Source organism: Ovis aries, chromosome 17 (assembly GCF_016772045.2).
Source record: "Ovis aries strain OAR_USU_Benz2616 breed Rambouillet chromosome 17, ARS-UI_Ramb_v3.0, whole genome shotgun sequence".
Taxonomy (NCBI): domain Eukaryota; kingdom Metazoa; phylum Chordata; class Mammalia; order Artiodactyla; family Bovidae; genus Ovis; species Ovis aries.
Genome location: NC_056070.1, coordinates 35,713,320 through 35,734,040, shown reverse-complemented (window position 1 = coordinate 35,734,040; position 20,721 = coordinate 35,713,320). Strand labels below are relative to the sequence as shown.

The window sequence follows — 20,721 nt, the reverse complement described above, 5'->3', positions numbered from 1 at the left end:
AAACTTACTTAATATTATAAACCAGTGTTACCTCAAAAATAAATTAAAAACTGTAGTGTTAGAATCCCAAACGTTCAGGGGAGATTAAGAAAATTAACTCTTTAATTTGAGAAAATTTCAGGGAACTTATATGTGACAAAAAGAAGAGACATGGTCAGAGAGGTAATGGTCTGCATAATTGGAGAGAGATGAGCTTGGAAGCATGTCAGTCAGTTAGAGGCTGTTGTAATCTAGGTGGCAAATAAGCCTTAGAAGCAAAGCAGTACAAATGGGAATTAAGAGATGGCGATGGATTAGATAGATACAAAGGAGATAAAATGGGTAAGATTTAGTAGGCTTGAGGAAAAGTGGAGTCAGGATGACTTCTAGCCGTTATCATGTTCAGCTTTGTTGTTAATGTTTAATATTTTCAGGATAAATGAACTAAATTATCTGATATCTAGCTGATATCTAGAAACTGAGTGGATTCTGGGCCCATTTACTGAGGGAATATATAGGAAGAGAAATATATTGAGAAGCATGGTTGGCAGAGACAAGTTCAGTTTTGGGCTCTTATATTTGAGGCATCTGTGACTTCCAAGAAATGTCATTAGGTAGTTTTATGTATGGATCTGAGTTAAGAAGAAGACTCAGCCTGATATTTAAATTTGAAGTCTCAGTTTATAGATGATAGTTAAAAGCAATGGGAGTGGGTGAGATCAGTAAGGGAAAATGATGTAGAGTAAAAGAAGAGATATGAGAATGGGGAATAATATTTAAGGGTATTTAATAAGAACTGTGGTGTTGGAGAAGACTCTTGAGAGTCCCTTGGACTGCAAGGAGATCCAACCACTCCATTCTAAAGGAGATCAGCCCTGGGTGTTCTTTGGAAGGAATGATGCTAAAGGTGAAACTCCAGTACTCTGGCCACCTCATGCGAAGAGTTGACTCATTGGAAAAGACTCTGATGTTGGGAGAGATTGGGGGCAGGAGGAAAAGGGGACGACAGAGGATGAGATGGCTGGATGGTGTGACCAACTCAATGGATGTGAGTTTGAGTGAACTCTGGGAGTTGGTGATGGACAGGGAGGCCTGGCGTGCTGCAATTCATGGGGTCGCAAAGAGTCGGACACAACTGAGTGACTGAACTGAACTGAACTGAATAAGGATAGGATTCTCAGGTGTCTCAGGGGTAAAGAATCTGGCTACCAATGCAGGAGATGTGGGTTCAGTCCCTGGGTCAGGAAGATCCCCTGGTGAAGGAAATGGCAACCCACTCCAGTATTCTTGCCTGAAAAATTCCATGGACAGAGGAGCCTGGAATCTCCTACAGGGCTACAGTCTATGGCGTCACAAAAGAGTTGGACACAGCTGAGTGGCTAAACAGCAATAAAGATAAGGTGAAAGGAAAACCTACCTCAAAGATGAGGTAGTAGGCAGGGAAGTAGAAGAAAATCAGAGTCACAAGTAAATGGAAGTACTGAATTTGGAGGAAAGGAATGAATATTAGGCATCTTTGAGGCATCAGCTAAAATGAAGATAACAAAAATATCCATTGGACATGTCAGTTAAGTTGTTGACCTCAGCAGGAGCAATTACGTAGATGGATCCAGTTCACACTGGGTAGAAGATAGAGAAAAGAAAGAGCTGATGTCATTTGCCCTTTCAGAAACTTTGGCTTTTAAATAGTTAATGGGATAGTTAAAGATATGAGTTTGAGAGAGAGTGTTTGTTTTTTACAGGTATGAATGATATGAATACATTTATAGTTTTTATTTGCTGAGGATAAAAAGTCATCAGAAAGAGAATTTGAAGACAGGAATAAAGGAGAAGAATTGGTGGAGCAGGGTCATTAGCCAAGTTGGAAGGGATAGAATACAAGGATGCAGGTCAAGGGTGCTTTAGATAGACATCTCCTTAGACAAGAGGGAAGGAGGTGGTGATGATTATGGGTACAGATAAATTCGTTGGAGACAGGTTAGAGGTTGCTCCTCAGAGTCCTTGCAAGAGATTCCCACTTCATGGTAGAGGATTTGGTTCACTCATGTGATCAGTGGCCTTCTCCATGTGGTTTTGCTGACTCCTGATCATTTGGTGAAGAGGAATGAGGGTAGTGCAGCTTAAGATGGCAGATTTGAATCATCAGGGTAGAGATAGCTTGCAGATACCTCACAAAATAACCTTTCTCATACTTTGTATTTGTTATCTGTTGCAGAGTAAGAAATTATCCCCAAACTTAGTCACTTTTATTATCTCAGAGTTTCTGTGGGTTGGGAATTTGGGAGTGACTGAACCGATTATTTCTGGCTTCAGGTCCCTCATAAGGTTGTAGTTGATTGGCTGGGACGTCAGTTAGATGAGTGCTCAGCTGGGGCTAGAGGATTTGCTTCTGTGATAGTTCATTCACATGGCTTTTGGCTGGAGGCCTCAAATTCTCACCACATGAACTTCTCTAGGGCTTCCTAAGTGTCCAAACAAAGCACCTGCAGCTGTCTCGCTCTGGAGCAAATGATCAGAGTGAGAGAGAGCACACGCATGCAAAGAGGAAGCTATGATACCAGTTTTCACAGGGTGACACATCATTCCATTGCCCTGCTCTTTTAGAACTGAATCAATAAGTCCAGTGCACACTTGGGAATGAGTTAAGCACCACTTCTTGAAGGGAGGAATATCAAATACTTTTTGTACATATATTAAAGCTTCCACATACCTGCTATCAATTGTCAGTTTCTTTAGGGGGCAAATAAGCTCTGTAAAAATATATAGCTACAGCCTTTATGTCTTCCAGGAGAGAGAGAAGTATAGAAAAGTGGGGAGGTGGTTCAGTCAGATTTGACTTTACAATTTATCCTCCTTTACCATTTCTTAGGCTCAATAACTTGATGTGTTGCCTCTTGTAGCTAATTTTAAAAAGTGACTACTGGCCTTTGATTTATTTGAGGATTCTTTTAGAAGAAAAAAAATGCCATACTGGGCAAAATATGAATTTTTTATACCAAAATATGGATTTTGGTAACATTAAATATTAGCTCCTAATTGAGAATTTAAAGGTGGAAGGAAGGGATTCATTTTTGTAGTTAAAAAAAAGAAAAATGAGGGCCAAAAGACAATTGCAGGCTGATTTCTGTGAACATATGTATGAAGCACAAGGTGAAATGAAGATTGCCAGGAGAAATATCAATAAGCTCAGATATGCAGATGCCACCACCCTTATGGCAGAAAGTGGAGAAGAACTAAAGAGCCTCTTGATGAAAGTGAAAGAGGAGAGTGAAAAAGTTGGCTTAAAACTAAACATTCAGAAAATGAAGATCATGGCATCTGGTCCCATTACTTCATGGCAAATAGATGGGGAAACAGTGATAGACTTTATTTTCTTGGGCTCCAAAATCACTGCAGGTGGTGACTGCAGCCGTGAAATTAAAAGACGCTTGCTCCTTGGAAGAAAAGTTATGACCAGCCTAGACAGCATATTAAAAAGCAGACATATTACCAACAAAAGTCCGTCTAGTCAAGGTTGTGGTTTTCCTAGTCGTCATGTATGGATGTGAGAGTTGGACTGTAAAGAAAGCTGAGTGCCGAAGAATTAATGCTTTTGAACTGTGGTGTTAGAAAGGACTCTTGAGAGTCCCCAACCAGTCTATCCTAAAGGAAATCAGTCCTGAATATTCATCGGAAGGACTGATGTTGAAGCTGAAACTCCAATACTTCGGCCACCTGATGTGAAGAACTGACTCATTGGAAAAGACCCTGATGCTGGGAAAGATTGAAGGCAGAAGGAGAAGGCGACGCTGGAGGATGAGTTGGTTGGATGGCATCACCGACTGGATGGACATGAGTTTGAGTAAGCTCCAGCAGTTGGTGATGGACAGGGAGGCCTGGCGTGCTGCAGTCCGCGTGGTTGCAAAGAGTTGGACACGACTGAATAACTGAACTGATATGATATGAGAGGCAATATAAATTTACACAGACTGTAAAGCCAAACTGTGTAGGTTCATATCCTAGATTGGCCTTATCTTAGCTGTGTTTGTGCTTTGTTTCTTATTGCCACAGTTTCTCTCTGTAAAATGGGGAATTGTTAATAGGTAGTTATTTCTAACAGTTAGATCAGTAACTATATGTAAAGTGTTTAGAACAGTGCCTAGCACATAACAAGCAGTGAATAAATGTTGCCCATTTTATAATGGTAGCTATATTTAATCTATAATGGTGAGTTAATAGCATGGAATGAACATTTAAAAGCGTAATGTAAGATTGTCCAAAATGTTTGTAAGTCTAAACTTTAGACTACTGACCTTATTGGACCTTGTCACTTTTTATATGTATGTGAAGTATGTTTTTATCCAGCTCCATATCCACTTAAAATACTGTTTCAGGTTATCACCTGTAGTATAAGGTTGTATCTGCATAAAATTCCTAAAGCAGCCTGTTTATGTTATAGTATTTATGTAAAAGTTCAATTTAAGTGCTCTCAGTTCATAGAAATTGGCTATTAAATGGATCTGTTGGGTTTCTGCATAGCAACAGCCTAATAAAAATAATTTCTTTGGACTTGGTATGATGAGAATGTTGATAAAACACACATGGCCAGTTACTTCCACCCTCTCCCCCATATCCATATCCCTTGTGGCTCAGCTGGTAAAGAATTCATCTACAATGTGGGAGACCTGGGTTCGATCCCTGGATTAAGATCCCCTGGAGAAGGAAAGGCTACCCATTTCAGTATTCTGGCCTGGAAAATTCCATGGACTGTAGAGTCCATGTTGTCGCAAAGAGTCAGACCTGACTGAGGAACTTTCACTTTCACTTTGAGTCAGTTACTTCTTAATTAAGGCAGACATAAATGACTTTGAAATTGGGACCTCTACAAAGGTAAGTGAAGTGAAGTCGCTCAGTCGTGTCCGACTCTTTGCGACCCCATGGACTGTAGCCCACCAGGCTCCTCTGTCCATGGGATTCTCCAGGCAAGAATACTGGAGTGGGTTGCCATTTCCTTCTCCAGGGGATCTTCCCAACCCAGGGATCGAACCCAGGTCTCCTGCATTGCGGGCAGATGCTTTAACCTCTGAGCCACCAGGGAAGCTATTTCAAGATAATTTCTTACGTATGTGCAGAAACCAAACCATACCTGGAAAGTTTTCAAGTAAGTTTGAAATATGTTCTGTAACAGTTAATGTAAAGTCATTCTAGTTTGGTTTATGGGCAAGCAATGCAGAAATGTGTACAAAGTGCATACTGCACAGAATTTCTAGTGTACAGAATGCTGCTATGTCCTGATAGATACTCACGCTCGATGTTGAAGAGAATGTCAGTGTTGATGAAGTTTAAAAGAAAGCTGTAAAGTTGATTTATTTACCAACTCTTAAAACCTGTTTAGTATAGTGATCTATATGCAATATCCTGTGATAAACCAAAATGAAACATAATATATAAAAATGTGTATGTATAACTGAGTTACTTTGCTGTACAGCAGAGATTGGCACAACATTGTAAGTGAACTATACTTCAATAAAAAAGAAATTTAAAAAACCCAAACAACCATATAGATTCCTTTATGAAAAGGAACTGTGGTTAAATTCAAAGAACTTTAACAATCTGAAGATACGTGAATACCTTTTATACAAATAATTGTGACTTAACTGTTGCATGAGAGATTTCAGTATGATTAATTTTTTCCTTCATTTTTGTAATATATGGAATGGATTATTGAGATGTTGAATATCCTTTTCTTAAACTCAAGTAAATGAAAACCAAATTTTCTTGAGTGTGAAAAAGATCATCTAGGAGTCTCTTGGCCTTGAATAAGTGCTTAACTTTGGCTGCTGCTGCTAAGTTGCTTCAGTCGTGTCTGACTCTGTGCGACCCCATAGACAGCAGCCCACCAGGCTCCCCCATCCCTGGGATTCTCCAGGCAAAAACACTAGAGTGGGTTGCCATTTTCTTCTCCAATGCATGAAAGTGAGAAGTGAAAGTGAATTCGCTCAGTCGTGTCAGACTCCTAGCGACCCCATGGACTGCAGCCTACCAGGCTCCTCCGTTCATGGGATTTTCCAGGCAAGAGTACTGGAGTGGGTTGCCGTTGCCTTCTATAGTTCATAATTATGTACTTTCTACAGTGATGCATTTATTTCATTCATTTATGAAACAAGTATTTATTGAGAGACTACTGCATACCAGGAACTTTGTTGAATATTGCATTGGCAGATGAATAGGGCAAAGACATCCTTAAAGAGCAGTTAGCTGTCTTGTGGGGAACAGACTTCAAAACTAATAGTTACAATGTGATGAATGCTAAGATACAGTTACTATTGTGGGCATCTGCAGCTCACTACCACTGGGGATCTCTCAGAGACCAAATAAAATATGCATCAGAGTTATCACAAGTCAAGAGCAGGGAAGCTGCAGGTGTTTACCCAATGACTTTCTAGGCATCATTGACATTAATTCTGGCATTTCTGGCCTACCCTAAGTACAGACTGAACACATTTCTGCAGTCAGAAAGCAGCCTACAGTAGGGTGTTGCAGGTGTTCAGAATGAATAATCTTCTGGTGTAGAGGTGAATATCAGCAGTATATGGGCAAGGCACAAGTGGTATTGATTGCCAGTATCAGGCATTTACACAGTATATTAACCTGCTGTGTGCCAGAGTTGTTCTAAATGCTTTACGTATCCAAACTGTAAACTCTGTGAGGTAGATATTATTAGTGTTCTCATTTTACAGATGAATAAGAGCACAAAGAGGTTAGGTAACTTTCCCATGGTCACATAGCTATAATGTTCGAACAGGTTTTTGAATCCAGGTGGTCTCAGTCGATGCTCTCAATCCACATTATGGTCTGCTTTTGGAACAATACAGTCTGAAGCAGGACCTTTTGACTCTTCCGTTATTCCTTGATAACTGCTTCCTCTTTCTCCATTCCTCCAGTCTCTTTCCTGTTGGTGTTCTTCCTTCTTTCCCTTTTAGATAACAGTACAGCTGTTCAACTTCCATTCTTTCCCCTTTTAGATAACAGTACCGCTGTTCAACTTCAATTCTTACACTCAGAGCTATCAAATCAAATAATTCTTGCTGAGGTGTTAACTGATATTTCTGAGGTTTTAATGAAGCCTTTGAGTTCGATATTGCTTGGTATCTGCGTTTTAATTTTTTTAAAAAGACAAGGATTTAAGAACTGAAGAAAGACAGACATGGTGGTAGAATGACAGATGACCAGTTGACAGATGATCAAGTTGATATTCTAGAGGTGGGAGAAACCTGTTCCTTGGCCATAGTTATAAGGAGAGGCTGTGGAGTGTGTGCTTGGAAAGGAAAAGCCCCTTTCTTGCCTGTCATGTCCTGTCTTCCAGCCACCACCCTCCCTTTTTTTTTGTTTTAAATTAAGGAAGAATTGGAAGCCAGTTGTAAAATATTTAAATAATAGTTATCTCTCAGAAGTAGTGGCTTTGATAATGTTTTTGCAGATTAATAAAACTATATACATATACATATCACATATGTACATATGTGCATATGTGGTATATCTATATGGTTTAGATATGTGTTACATATAATGGATAGTCTGTTTTTTTTTTAATATAAGTAGAGTACTATACATCTTTTTGCTCAACTTGCTTTTCTCCTCTTAACATTACATAGATCCTGAACATTTCCCTGTATCCTTTATGGAGCTGTTTTATTCTTTTAAAAAGGCTACATATTATTTCACATAGTAAGAGTATTATATATGGTAAGGGTGTCCCATAATTTAACTATTTTCCTATTAACTGACATTTTTCTATTATCTCAGTATGATATATAATGCTGCAGTGATTGTCCTTGAAAAAACATCTTTGTTTCTAAGTATTTCTGAGAAATAAATAGAGCCCTGGAACTGAAATTTTCAAATCAGAACATGTACATTTTTGTAGTATCTGACAAATTGTTCTTCTCAAAGGCACTTTACTTCTGTCAACTGTGAGAGTGCCCATTTCCCCATACTTTTGCCATATAGTTGTTTGTAATCTTTCTAAAAATTTTTGCTTTTTTGGCTAGTGAGTGATAAATTGTGATTGTTGCTAATTGCTGGTGATATTATCTTTTTCTGTGAATTACCTGTTTCTATATTTTCTTATTTTTCTGTCAGATTATTTGTAATTTTTTTTTATTGATTTGTAGGCTGACCTCTATTCTTGTAGGACCAGAACAAGATTTGGAATTCTGTCTCTAAAAATCTGATGATGCAAGTATTAGATGTTAGTTTTGTTCCTTCATGCGAGTAGGAGAGAAAATAAGTTGAATATAGTATTTGGAAAGATTTTACAGATAATTCACTTAGAAAAATAAATTTTTTTTTTGAAAAGCTATTTCTAAGAATCGTGATAGTGGTGGTGGTTTTAGGAACTTTGATAAATCTCTGGCCGTTGCTGTGTTTGATTAAACTGTTTCACATTTTTGCGCTTTTCTTTGTACGTCACTAAAATAGTAATTACCACAATTTCTTTATTTATTTATTTATTTATTTATTTTCTAATGTGGACAGCAGTTTTGAAACGAGTCCCATGGATTTCAGGAAGAATGAACAGAACATAGGTGAATCATGAAAATACTGAGAGAACATGTCTTAAAACATGTAGATCAGTGTTGCTTTTTGTGTAATAGATAAAAATACCATTTAAAATGACGTACTTGAAATTAATGGCTGTGTTCAAGGCATTGTCACTGGTATTGTGCATACAAAGATGAATAAAACAATCTCTATCGGTCATTATGATTGAGAGGAGAGAAGCAGGATAGATTAGATTCAGGTTATGTGTCTTTGAAGGAATATCAAGGAAGTGAGACTTTTCTTGGAAGGCAGCTATGCTCACCACTATACCACCAACACTAGGCTGTTTTCTTTATTAAAAAGTAAATGATTTTGATTTATACCTATATTGATGGCATTTACTTTGATCACGTGGGCTTCCTTGATGGCTCAGAGGGTAAAGAATGTGCTTGCAATGCAGAAGACACAGGAGACGTAGGTTTGATCCCTGGGTCAGGAAGATCCCTTGGAGAAGGAAATGGCAACCCACTCTGGTATTCTTGCCTGGAAAACCCAATGGACAGAGGAGCCTGGTGGGCCACAGTCCAAAGGGTTGCAGAGAGTCATACACAACAACTAAGCACACAGGAGCTTTGATCACTTAATTGTCAGCTGTCTCAAACTTCCTCTTTTCCCCCTCTTCACTGATAGTTCTTTTGGAGACCAGTTATTCTAAGATATAAGCATGCTGTTGCTCATCAAAATTTAGTTGATTATTTATATTGGTATGGATTCATAAATTTGTATTTATTAAATGGGTGTGGTTTGTTACTATTATTTATAGCAGTGCTTAAATTGTCCCAGATTTTGCCAATGGGAGCCTCTTAAAGCTGGTTTTTACTTCTTTTGACATTTTCCATCATTCTTTGAACACTTTTTTCATTTATGGAAAAAAAAGCTCATCCTGACTTTCTCTGCCCTAGTTGTAGAATTAGCCATTTCTTCAAGGACCCCTCTAAAGAGAAAATGGTTTTTAGAAGAGAAGGCTTCTGTTCATTTATATTGAGGTGCTGCTCTCAGGGTCTGTGAAAAACTATGCACACATATATACATACGCAGCTATAGCTATTTCTATATCCATTTATATTGAAAGCCATACCTCTAGTTTTTATCCAACACCACAGGATTAATTCTGATTTTCTTCCCTTATATATCCTCTGACAGTGAGAAACTTGGCTTCCATTATTCTTGATATACTTACTAGGTTAACTCCCTCCTGCATCCCCTACATGAGCCACCTCCCAGGTGTTGGTCCTCCTTATCCTGTTCCTGTCATATTCCAGATCACCCTTCTGCATGGAAGCTCTGCTTATCTCTTTGGGATCCGATGCCTTCCTCTTGGGTTCTGACACCCTGCACTAGGAAGCCTCCCTGTTTGAATGACCTTCTTTGCTGCCCAGACTGATACCTGAGCTGGACTGCTCCTGCCCTCTCCCCCTGCCTTGGATGCCCTCATCCTTCCACCCAGGCTCCAGCACCTGGGAAGTACTCCACCTCATCCTGCTATGGATTTGATATCCTAAAATACTGCTGCTTTCCGTCGACCCTGTTCACCACACAAATGGATACTTAGAGTATTTCAGGTTTTATTTGGCTTTGACATTCTTTTTTTGGCCATTGAGACTCCTGTCCCTCTCCTCCCCAGTACATATGCCTGCCTTATTCCAGTTCAGTTCAGTTCAGTCACTCAGTCATGTCCGACTCTTTGTGACTCCATGGCTTGCAGCATACCAGGCCTCCCTGTCCATCGCCAACTCCCGGAGTTCACCCAAACTCATGTCCATTGAGTCGGTGATGCCATCCAACCATCTCATCCTCTGTCGTCCCCTTCTCCTACTGCCTTCCATCTTTCCTAGCATCAGGGTCTTTTCAAATGAGTCAGTTCTTCACATCAGGTGGCCAAGTGTTGGAGTTTCAGCTTCAACATCAGTCCTTCCGATGAATATTCAGGACTGATTTCCTTTAGGATGGACTGGTTGGATCTCCTTGCAGTCCAAGGGACTCTCAAGAGTCTTCTCCAACACCACAGTTCAAAAGCATCAATACTTCAGTGCTCAGCTTTCTTTACAGTCCAACTCTCACATACATACATGACTACTAGAAAGATCATAGCTTTGACTAGACAGACCTTTGTTGGCAAAGTAATGTCTCTGCTTTTTAATATTTTGTCTAGGTTGGTCATAACTCTTCTTCCAAGGAGTAAGCATCTTTTAATTTCATGGCTGCAGTCACCATCTGCAGTGATTTTGGAGCCCAAGAAAAAAGTCTGTCACTGTTTCCACTGTTTCCCCATCTATTTGCCGTGAAGTGATGGGACTGGATGCCATGATCTTAGTTTTCTTAATGTTGAATTTTAAGCCAAGTTTTTCACTCTCCTCTTTCACTTTCATCAAGAAGCTCTTTAGTTCTTCACTTTCTGCCATAAGAGTGATGTCATCTGCATATCTAAGGTTAATGATATTTCTCCTGGCAATCTTGACTCCAGCTTGTGCTTCATACAGTGCAGCATTTCTCATAATGTACTCTGCATATAAGTGAAATAAGCAGGGTGACAATATACAGCCTTAATGTACTCCTTTTTCCATTTGGAACCAGTCTGTTATTCCATGTCCAGTTCTAACTGATGCTTCCTGACTTGCATACAGGTTTCTCAAGAGGCAGGTCAGGTGGTCTGGTATTCCCTTTTCTTTAAGAATTTTTCAGAGTTTGCTGTGGTCCACACAATCAAAGGCTTTATAGTCACAATCATAGTCAATAAAGCAGAAGTAGATGTTTTTCTGGAACTCTTGCTTTTTCGATGGTCCAGTGGATGTTGGCAATTTGATCTCTGGTTCCTCTTCCTTTTCTAAATCCAGCTTGAACATATGGAATTTAATGGTTTACATATTGTTAAAGCCTGGCTTTTTATTAGTGTGTGAGATGAGTGCAGTTGTGTGGTAGTTTGAGTATTCTTTGGCATTGCCTTTCTTTGGGATTGGAATGAAAACTGACCTTTTCTAGTCCTGTGGCCATGGCTGAGTTTTCCAAATTTGCTGGCATATTGAGTGCAGCATTTTCACAGCATCATCTTTTAGGATTTGAAATAGCTTAACTGAAATTCCATCACCTCCACTAGCTTTGTTCATAGTGATGCTTCCTCAGGCCCACTTGACTTCGCATTCCAGGATGTCTGGCTCTAGGTGAGTTATCACACCATTGTGATTATCTGGGTCATGAAGATCTTTTTTGTACAGTTCTTCTGTGTATTCTTGCCACCTCTTCTTAATATCTTCTGCTTCTATTAGGTCCATACCATTTCTGTCCTTTATTGTGCCCATCTTTGCATGAAAAGTTCCCTTTTAACTCTAATTTTCTTGAAGAGATTGCTAGTCTTTCCCAGTCTGTTGTTTTCCTCTATTTCTTCGCATTAATTACTGAGGAAGGCTTTCTTATCTCTCTTTGCTATTCTTTTGGAACTCTGCATTCAGATAGATATATCTTTCCTTTTCTCCTTTGCCTTTTGCATCTTTTCTTTTTTCAGCTATTTGTAAGTCCTCATCAGACAACTAATTTGCCTTTTTGCATTTCCTTTTCTTGGGGATGGTCTTGATCCCTGTCTCCTGTACAATGTCACAAACCTCCATCCATAGTTCTTCAGGCACTCTATCAGATCTAATCCCTTGATCTAATTATCACTTCCACTGTATAATCATAAGGGATTTGATTTAGGTCATACCTGAATGATCTAGTGGTTTTCCCTACTTTCTTCAATATAAGTCTGAATTTGGCAATAAGGAGTACATTATCTGAGCCACAGTCAGCTCCCAGTCTTGTTTTTTCTGACTGTATACAGCTTCTCCATCTGTGGTTTCAAACAATATAATCAGTGTGATTTCAGTATTGACCATCTGGTGATATCCATGTGTAGAGTCTTCCCTTGTGTTGTTGAAAGAGGGTGTTTGCTATGTGCAGTGCATTGTCTTGGCAAAACTCTGTTAGCCTTTGCCTTGCTTCATTCTGTACTTCAAGGCCAAATTTGCCCCTTACTTCACGTATTTCTTGACTCCCTACTTTTGTATTCCAGTCCCCTGTATTGAAAAGGACGTCTTTTTTCAGTGTTAATTCTAGATAGTCTAGTAGGTCTCATAGAACTGTTCAGCTTCAGCTTCTTCAGCATTGCTGGTCTGGGCATAGACTTGGATTACTGTGATAGTCAATGGTTTGCCTTGGTAATGAACAGAGATCATTCTGTCATTTTTGAGATTGCATCCAGGTACTGCATTTTGGACCCTTTTGAGGACTATGATGGCTACTCCATTTCTTCTAAGGGATTCTTGCCAACAGTAGTAGGTATAAAGGTCATCCTAATTAAATTCACCAATTTGAATTTTAGTGTTTAGTTTGCTGATAAAATGTCGATGTTCACTCATCATCTCCTGTTTGACCACTTCCAATTTGCCTTGATTCACGGACCTAACATTCCAGGTTCCTATGCAGTATTGCTCTTTACAGCATCGAACTTTACTTCCATCATCAGTCACATCCCCAACTGGGTGTTTTTTTTTTTTTTCTTTGGGCTATGTCTCTTCATTCTTTCTGGAGTTATTTCTCCACTGATCTCCAGTAGCATATTGGACACCCTACCGATCTGTGGAGTTCATCTTTCTGTGTCCTGTCTTTCTGCTTTTCCATACTGTTATGGGGTTCTCAAGGCAGGAATACTAACATGGTTTTTCATTCCCTTCTCCAGTGGACCACGTTTTGTCAGAACTCTCCACCATGACCTGTCTGTCTTGGGTGGCCCTACATGGCTCATAGTTTAATTGAGTTAGACAAGGCTGTGGTCCTTGTGATCAGATTGGTTTGTTTCCTGTGATTGTGGTTTTCAGTCTGTCTGCCCTCTGATGGAGAAGGGTAAGAGGCTTATGGAATTTCCTGATGGGAGAGGCTGACTTCACCTTGTGGCTTTTAGCATAAACTGTTTAGGTAGGAAAGAAGAAACAACCAGGTTGTTTCTTATTCCATCATTTGCTCAGTGAAGGTTATACAGTAGGTTCTTGAATCAGTCTCCACTTCATCTTCTTTAAGGGATTGTCAGTATGGCACTTAAGCAATGTGGCAAAGTGTATAGCCCCAGTTCAGTCTGGGTTTTCTGTGTCCAGGGTTGTTTTTAGACACTTCCCTTAGGCCAGAATGTCTCCTTTACTTTAGGGCCTTTGTTAGGTCTTAGCCTTTACTTCTGTACTTGCTCAAAATATATTATTTTAACTACTGCTAACTAAGGTCCATCTAGTCAAGGCTATGGTTTTTCCTGTGGTCATGTATGGATGTGAGAGTTGGACTGTGAAGAAGGCTGAGCGCCCAAGAATTGATGCTTTGGAACTGTGGTGTTGGTGAAGACTCTTGAGAGTCCCTTGGACTGCAAGGAGATCCAACCAGTCCATTCTGAAGGAGATCAGCTCTGGGATTTCTTTGGAAGGAATGATGCTAAAGCTGAAACTCCAGTACTTTGGCCACCTCATGCGAAGAGTTGACTCATTGGAAAAGACTCTGATGCTGGGAGGGATTGGGAGCGGGAGGAGAAGGGGACGACCCAGGATGAGATGGCTGGATGGCATCACTGACTCGATGGACATGAGTCTGAGTGAACTCCGGGAGTTGGTGATGGACAGGGAGGCCTGGCGTGCTGCAATTCATGGGGTCGCAAAGAGTTGGACATGACTGAGCGACTGAACTGAAACTGAACTGAACTGAAACTATAGGAAAAAAAGTTTACTGAAAAATGAAAACATAAAAGTTTCTCTAGCAATTTTGCCCTAGGTTTTCATATACTTTTAATAATAAGCCTTTTGAAACAACTCATTTTTTAAAAGTGAATTTTTAATTTGCCTCTAAATTATAGTGTTTTCAACAATGCAGAAATATGAAATGTTGTAATCGTAGACAGTATTTTGCAATGTTGTCTCATCCAGTTTTTAAACTTGTTTTGTGACCTGTAAAGACAGGATTTGTGGTGAGTAAACAGAAAAACATTTTGCGAAGGTGATAAGCTAACTGTGTGGAATTTCAGCTAGAAAGTTGTCCTCACATATCTTTCTGTTTTAAAATCTCTCTTTCAGTCTCTCCATAAAAGTCATGTATGCTCTTTGGTCGTAAAGGATTATTAACTGTGTAGCTTTCTTTGTCTAACTTTTCTCATCCTTTTCCTGATTTATCACAAGGTAATTTTGTTATAGATGGGTTAGATTAGTCATGTTAATACCGTACCCTCAGAGGGATAATTTTCTGTTTCTTAGATCATAAAAAAAGAACTTGCATTCCTTTTTGCTGATTCTCAGTCCATATATATATATACACACACACACACATATACATGTACACATACATACACATACTCAGTTACACACACATAAATACATTTGCACATGTCTGGTCACAATTTGACATGTATTATATTTTGTCCTGAGAGTCTGATAGCAGGAGATCTGCTTAGTGTCCAAATTCTATCTAGAATGAATTTAAACTAGGAAGATTGTTTCTTCATGGAATAATGGGAATACACAGCTGATAGCGGTTAAGAAGGATTACTAAAGCTTAATATATAAATTCATTATAATTAAGTGGTAGTTTTGGGTACAAGTCTAGATGAATTTGTCTAACATTGATGACTGATATTTCTTGATTGTTGAGAATAAATATCTTTGGTTAGATTTAAGACTAATTATGTCCCTCTTATTTTGAGCCAGAGTTTAGTAATTGAACTTGGATCTCTATTCATACTTAGATTGGTGAAATCAGGACTTTAAAAATATGATACATTGTTTTATATTTTATGTAGAAACATGGACGTCTTTGTTATTATTATTTGTTATAGTTTTACATTCCTGTCTTTGAAGAAAGCAAAATATGATTTAATAAACTTTCACATTTATTAAATTCACCTTTCTCCCCTTATATAGGTTAAATTCTAAATTTAACTTTGGAACTCTTTCAGGCCTTTTAGATGCTATTCTGGAAAAATTTTAGTAATGGATCAAAGGAAGAATGAGAGTATTGTTCCTAGTATCACTCAACTAGAAGATTTTCTTACAGAACACAATTCAAATGTTGTTTGGCTCCTTGTTGGTAAGTAGAATATATTTTCTTGTACTTTATTATTTTTTGTGTATGGATTAACAGCTGCCAGATTTTAAGCAGTAGTTTACTGAAGTTAGAGTGCTTACAATACTATTTGTTTGTTTTTTTGGAGACAAGTATTTTAATCTGTGTTTCTATGAATATTTGCTCTGGAAACTGCTCTTGAGGGCTGTTTTCCTTAGACTGCTTCCTTGTCTGTGTTAGGGGAAGTGGGATGATAAGAGACCTAGCTTTTCTTTCCTGTTTCAGATCAGCTCTTCAATTTCCCATCCTAACATACACACAAACACTTTTGTTTTATTATAAAGTGATAAATCCTCCTGGTAAATGTTTTTGCCTAATTAAATCTTATCTCTGTGCTCACTTCTTATTTACCTGACAGTGGAATTTTCCAGTAATGATTTTTTTTGGTCTTATATTCCAGAACTTTTCTCGGTGTACACAAATAATACAAAGCAGTATATAATTAAGTTGCAGAGAGAGGGAAGATGTATGAGTGAGTGAATGAATATGAACAGATAAGGAGAAATACATCAAGTATTGAGGAAGGAAGCAATTACTGTAGATTGTTACTGTCCAGATGTTTCATGGAATTTTCACGCTATTTGATTTGAATTTTAGCATAAGAATTAGAAAAGTGCAGAGAGGAAAATAGGAAGGGCAAGATGGAGTGAGAGAGGAAAGGGAGGTAATGGTAATATTTCTTGACGAAATATTTATTAACATCTGTGTACCATGTGCCACAGGCATTTTGCATATGTTATCTCAGTTATATTCACAGCAGATTTATGAAGGTAGCTGATATTTTCCTATTAACCTATTGGGGAATTGAGACCCATAAAAATTAAATAACTTACACAGGTTATGCAACTGTTCTTTTTCTTGAGTGTAGGCTTGTGCTTCTTTCATGATGTTGTGTGATAGGGTTACAGTAGAGGAGAAGTGTATATAAAGGGAATTATAATGATTTATGGTTTGTAGGTGGGATTGGCTTACCATTTAAACTTTGTTTTTTCTCCCCTAATTGATGAACATGAATTATTCTAAATTATCATAATAAAAACTTAAAAGTAAAATGAAGTGCAAAACAATACTATGAAATACAATTTCATGAAAACAGCATTGAAAATTATCTTTTAGTTTAATTAAAGGCAGACATCTTTCTTATATCCTGTGTGCCCCCTTTCCTGTCATTTAGAATTTCTGGTTTTTTTTTTTGCATGGTATACAGCTCCTTTCTTTCAGGTGAAAATAGCAACAACCAGGAAAACAATGAGGGATTGTTTTCATCTCTCTCTTTTATTAATGGTCTTACAATATAGAAGGGCATGGAGCAGGGAGGGACATGATACACTGAAAGGGCCACAGCTCCCAGGTGGTCTACTTTCTGAGATGAGAGCATGCTTTCTCAGCAAATACCTTTGCCTTTCTGAAGAGCCCATAGCAACTTGCTGTTCACACAGTGATTCATGGTAAAAATTAATACAGGATGACTTTAACTTTAAAATAGTATTGTATCATCAAAAGAATTGTTCTAGAAATAATTTTTATGGGCAAATCATAGCACTTGCTACCTCAAAGCTATTAACATCAGTCTAAGCTACCATAAGTAATTAATGATGTATTTTGACTCTCAGTGACTGCTTTGTTTTAGGTATCTTAACATAATTTTTTAAAAGTACAAACTTAATACAGTGTTGCTAAAAGGTTACATATATTAAATTGCTTTATATTACTTTGTCTTAATCTAGAAAATAGTTATACTTTTCAAATGCATAAGTAAAAGAAAATTTATCAAAAAGTACTTTCTTATATTTTGTCATTTATCTATTAGTGAGCTAGGTTTTTTGGGAGGAATATTACAAATTTTATAAGTGACTATAAACTTTTCATAAAAAATGGTCAAATATAGAATACCATGTACTGAAGCGTATTTAATGGTGTTCTTTAAAAGTAAGTTATTGTCTTACCAACTGCAACATAATAGTATTGATATTTGGTGGCCTATTCAATATAGATATGCCTTTAAGTAGGTTAAATTTCTCAGTTCTTTCCAACAGTATTTTAAAAGCAGAGACTGTTGATTTTTTTAAAAAGTGACTTTTCTCTGATATAAAAAAATCATCAGTTTTCTTTGTAAGTGACTGTAACCTTTGGGAAATAGCTTAGGAATGAACTCTGAGTCTAATAAAGGTAGATTTTTTTTTCCAGAATATTCAGAAATATGGGCTTTCTGTTCCCAAAGCACTTTGTGTGTGTTTAATAAATAAAACTGTACAAAGTAGTGTAAAATGAAACAGAAAAAAAGGAAAGCAGTTTTACTTGAAACATTGTTTTACTTGATCTGATTGAAATCTGTATTTTTCTGGTGAATGACTAAAGAGAATGAATTTGAAAGGTAGGTGAAGTAGAATCAACCTCTGGTTTTAAAAATTCAAGTATTGTAAGAGGACATGTTACCATATGGAAGAAAATCTTCTCGTTTCTGAACATGATAAATGATCAACAAATTTTTATTAAAATGCTAAGGTGATCAAAAGGAAATGTATAGTGAGATCCTTTTTTTTGCATTCTTTTTTTCCAACAGCTACTATTTTGTCTTGTGGATGGATTATTTATCTCACCTATTATAATTCTCGGAATGTTGGTCTTATTTTAACACTGGTTCTTAACAGGTTATACAAGCATGGCTATATTCATATTGGTAAGTCTGAGTAATTTTTTTCTTCTGTGTAATCTGGAAATTGTCAAGTTTATTTTGTAAACACACAATAGCTTTAAAAATTTACTTTGTTTCATGAAAGTTAAACTAATCTACCTAAAATTTCTCTAATATAGTACTCTGACTAGAGTTGAACTACCATTTGGTTATGTCCTTTATCTCGTTCTTATTTCTCAAAGTGTTTCTGTAGTAGCCTTTCGACTTTTTTGGCTTACGAGAGATCCTCATTAAAATAATTTGAAATATCTGGACACGTATAAAATATGTAACTGGATATTTCTCATGATTCTACCATCCAAAGAAAATTTCTAATGCTTGATGAAGTTTTGCTTTTTTAAAAAATCTGATGCCTAAAAAATCTGTAACTAAGTGGAATCATCTTGTGTACTTCATTTTGTAGCTTTTGTTATTAATTTAACCTACTTATAAATGGGAAGTTCGCAAGTAGATAGGAGGGTATATTAGGAAGTCATATTCTTTGGAAAAACCCTGAACCACTGGGGAAAAAGAGGTGAGGGACCACCTAATAGAATATTTCTGCTCTTCCTTAGAGCGCCTCTTAGTGGTCATAAATAAAAGTTCTCTCAAACATAGGTAGTCTTTCATTAATTTGAGGCAATGACTGGTTCCTGGAGTCACCAAAATTAATGGAGAAAAATAGTGAACTGCTTTGGGTTCATTTAATGACTGTGCCTAATTAAGAGAATTATTCATAGGAAGTAGCTGTTAAACTAACGTTCTCAAATAATTATTTAGTAACTCAGTTCATAGTAATGATATCTATGGCACTTTTTGTTATATTTGAGGGGAAAATGACAAGATTAATAAGGCTCTAAGGATATCAGGAAAGAAGTAGGGAAAGAACATTTAATTATTGGATAAATTGAATGTGAAGATTATTTAAAGCTTTTAGGGCTCCACTGTTTTTCAAAACAATTACATTAATTGCTGCTGGGTTTTTTTTGTTTTTTTTTCCCCTACAACAGGTTCATTTTCTTTCTCTGTTCTTTCTGGAAAAGTCATGGTTCGTGAAATCTATTATATAACAGAAGACATGTCTATTAGGTAAAAATAAATATCCATCTTAAATCTGAAATATTACAAACTTTGTTGATTATAATACTGAATTGAATATGGCTTGCTTTTTCATAGTAACAGTGTTGGATTTTCAAATAAAACCATAAGTCAGCAATCATTTTTTTCTGTGACTCAAACCTGGTGAATTGATTTTTTTTTTTATGTTTCTATCTGTGAATTAATTTAGCTAAGGTTTACACTGGCCAAAAAAATCATATTTGAATAGCAGCTTATAGAAATGAACAATCTCATATCATCCCTAGTTTTAAAAATTGAGCATTAGATTACTTGACCATTTTTGTTGTAGAATTCATTGTGGTCATTTGTTATATAAGCAAGGATCAGGGGTGTTGATATCTCTTATCCATTATCCCTTTTTTATAGATAGTCAATTTTTAGAATAATTTAACGTTAATAGCATTTCTAGTTTTACCTTATGAAAGAGATGAAAATTGAATATAATGAAAAATGATAGTTCATATGTTTGATGTATTCTGTCTTCTGTAAGCCTTGAAAGAAAAGCTTACACTATTCATGTGATTTTCTTAAAATTTGTTACTTGGATAAATTTGGAGACACTAAATTAGTTGAGAAGTGCTAGAGTTTGGCAGCACTCGTACCTCACTTATAACAGTAGAGATAACTTCTTTGTGAGTCTACAACTATTTTCAAGTTAAAAGTAAAAGTTAGGCTATAATTCCACCCTTTGGGGATATGAAGTGATATATCATTATAGAGATGAAAGAAAATCTTTAAAAGTTTTCCCTTTGTGTGCTAATATTTCCCTTTCAAGATTTGACTTTTAGTTTATATAATTTTAACTTCATTTTAAAAATATCACTTTAAAAAGAAAAAGCTTTTTCTGTTAACACTTTATTTTCCTATGTATGCTAGTGTCCAGTTTTCTGTATTTCCCTATTATCAATTTCCTGCTTTTTATAATAACTAAGAAATGAGTTAAATAAATTGTTGTTTAAGCTATCAATTTTGTAATTTATCTTGCTAGAATTCAAGATGGATTTATAATTTTTCGGTGGTGGAAAATGTATAATCCAAAGCAGAAGCAACATGGTAAGCATCAGGGTTTCATTTTTTCATGTGTTTGAAATCTTCAGTAATATAATCAGAATTTTGATTTGTAGATGTTGAAATGTTTCACATTTTGTAATAGATAAAAATATTTTTAAAAGCTTTGGAATTTACAGAACTGATTTTAACTTCCTTGGCTGAAAATCCTTCAGCAGCTTTCCACTGCATGGTTAAAT

General features: G+C 36.9%; 1 protein-coding gene across 17 annotated transcripts in view; it reads left to right on the top strand.

Annotated features, from left to right (window-relative positions):
- Positions 1-20,721, top strand: part of BLTP1 (bridge-like lipid transfer protein family member 1) — a 208,042-nt gene that overhangs the window by 2,827 nt on the left and 184,494 nt on the right. For all 17 annotated transcript variants that reach the window (XM_042234373.2, XM_060401067.1, XM_060401064.1 and 14 more), the window contains 4 exons: positions 15,515-15,645; positions 18,245-18,361; positions 19,366-19,444; positions 20,463-20,527. In XM_042234373.2, coding sequence (XP_042090307.1) covers positions 15,549-15,645; positions 18,245-18,361; positions 19,366-19,444; positions 20,463-20,527 — 358 coding nt within the window. In that variant the 5' untranslated portion in view covers positions 15,515-15,548. The remainder of the gene's footprint in view (positions 1-15,514; positions 15,646-18,244; positions 18,362-19,365; positions 19,445-20,462; positions 20,528-20,721) is intronic.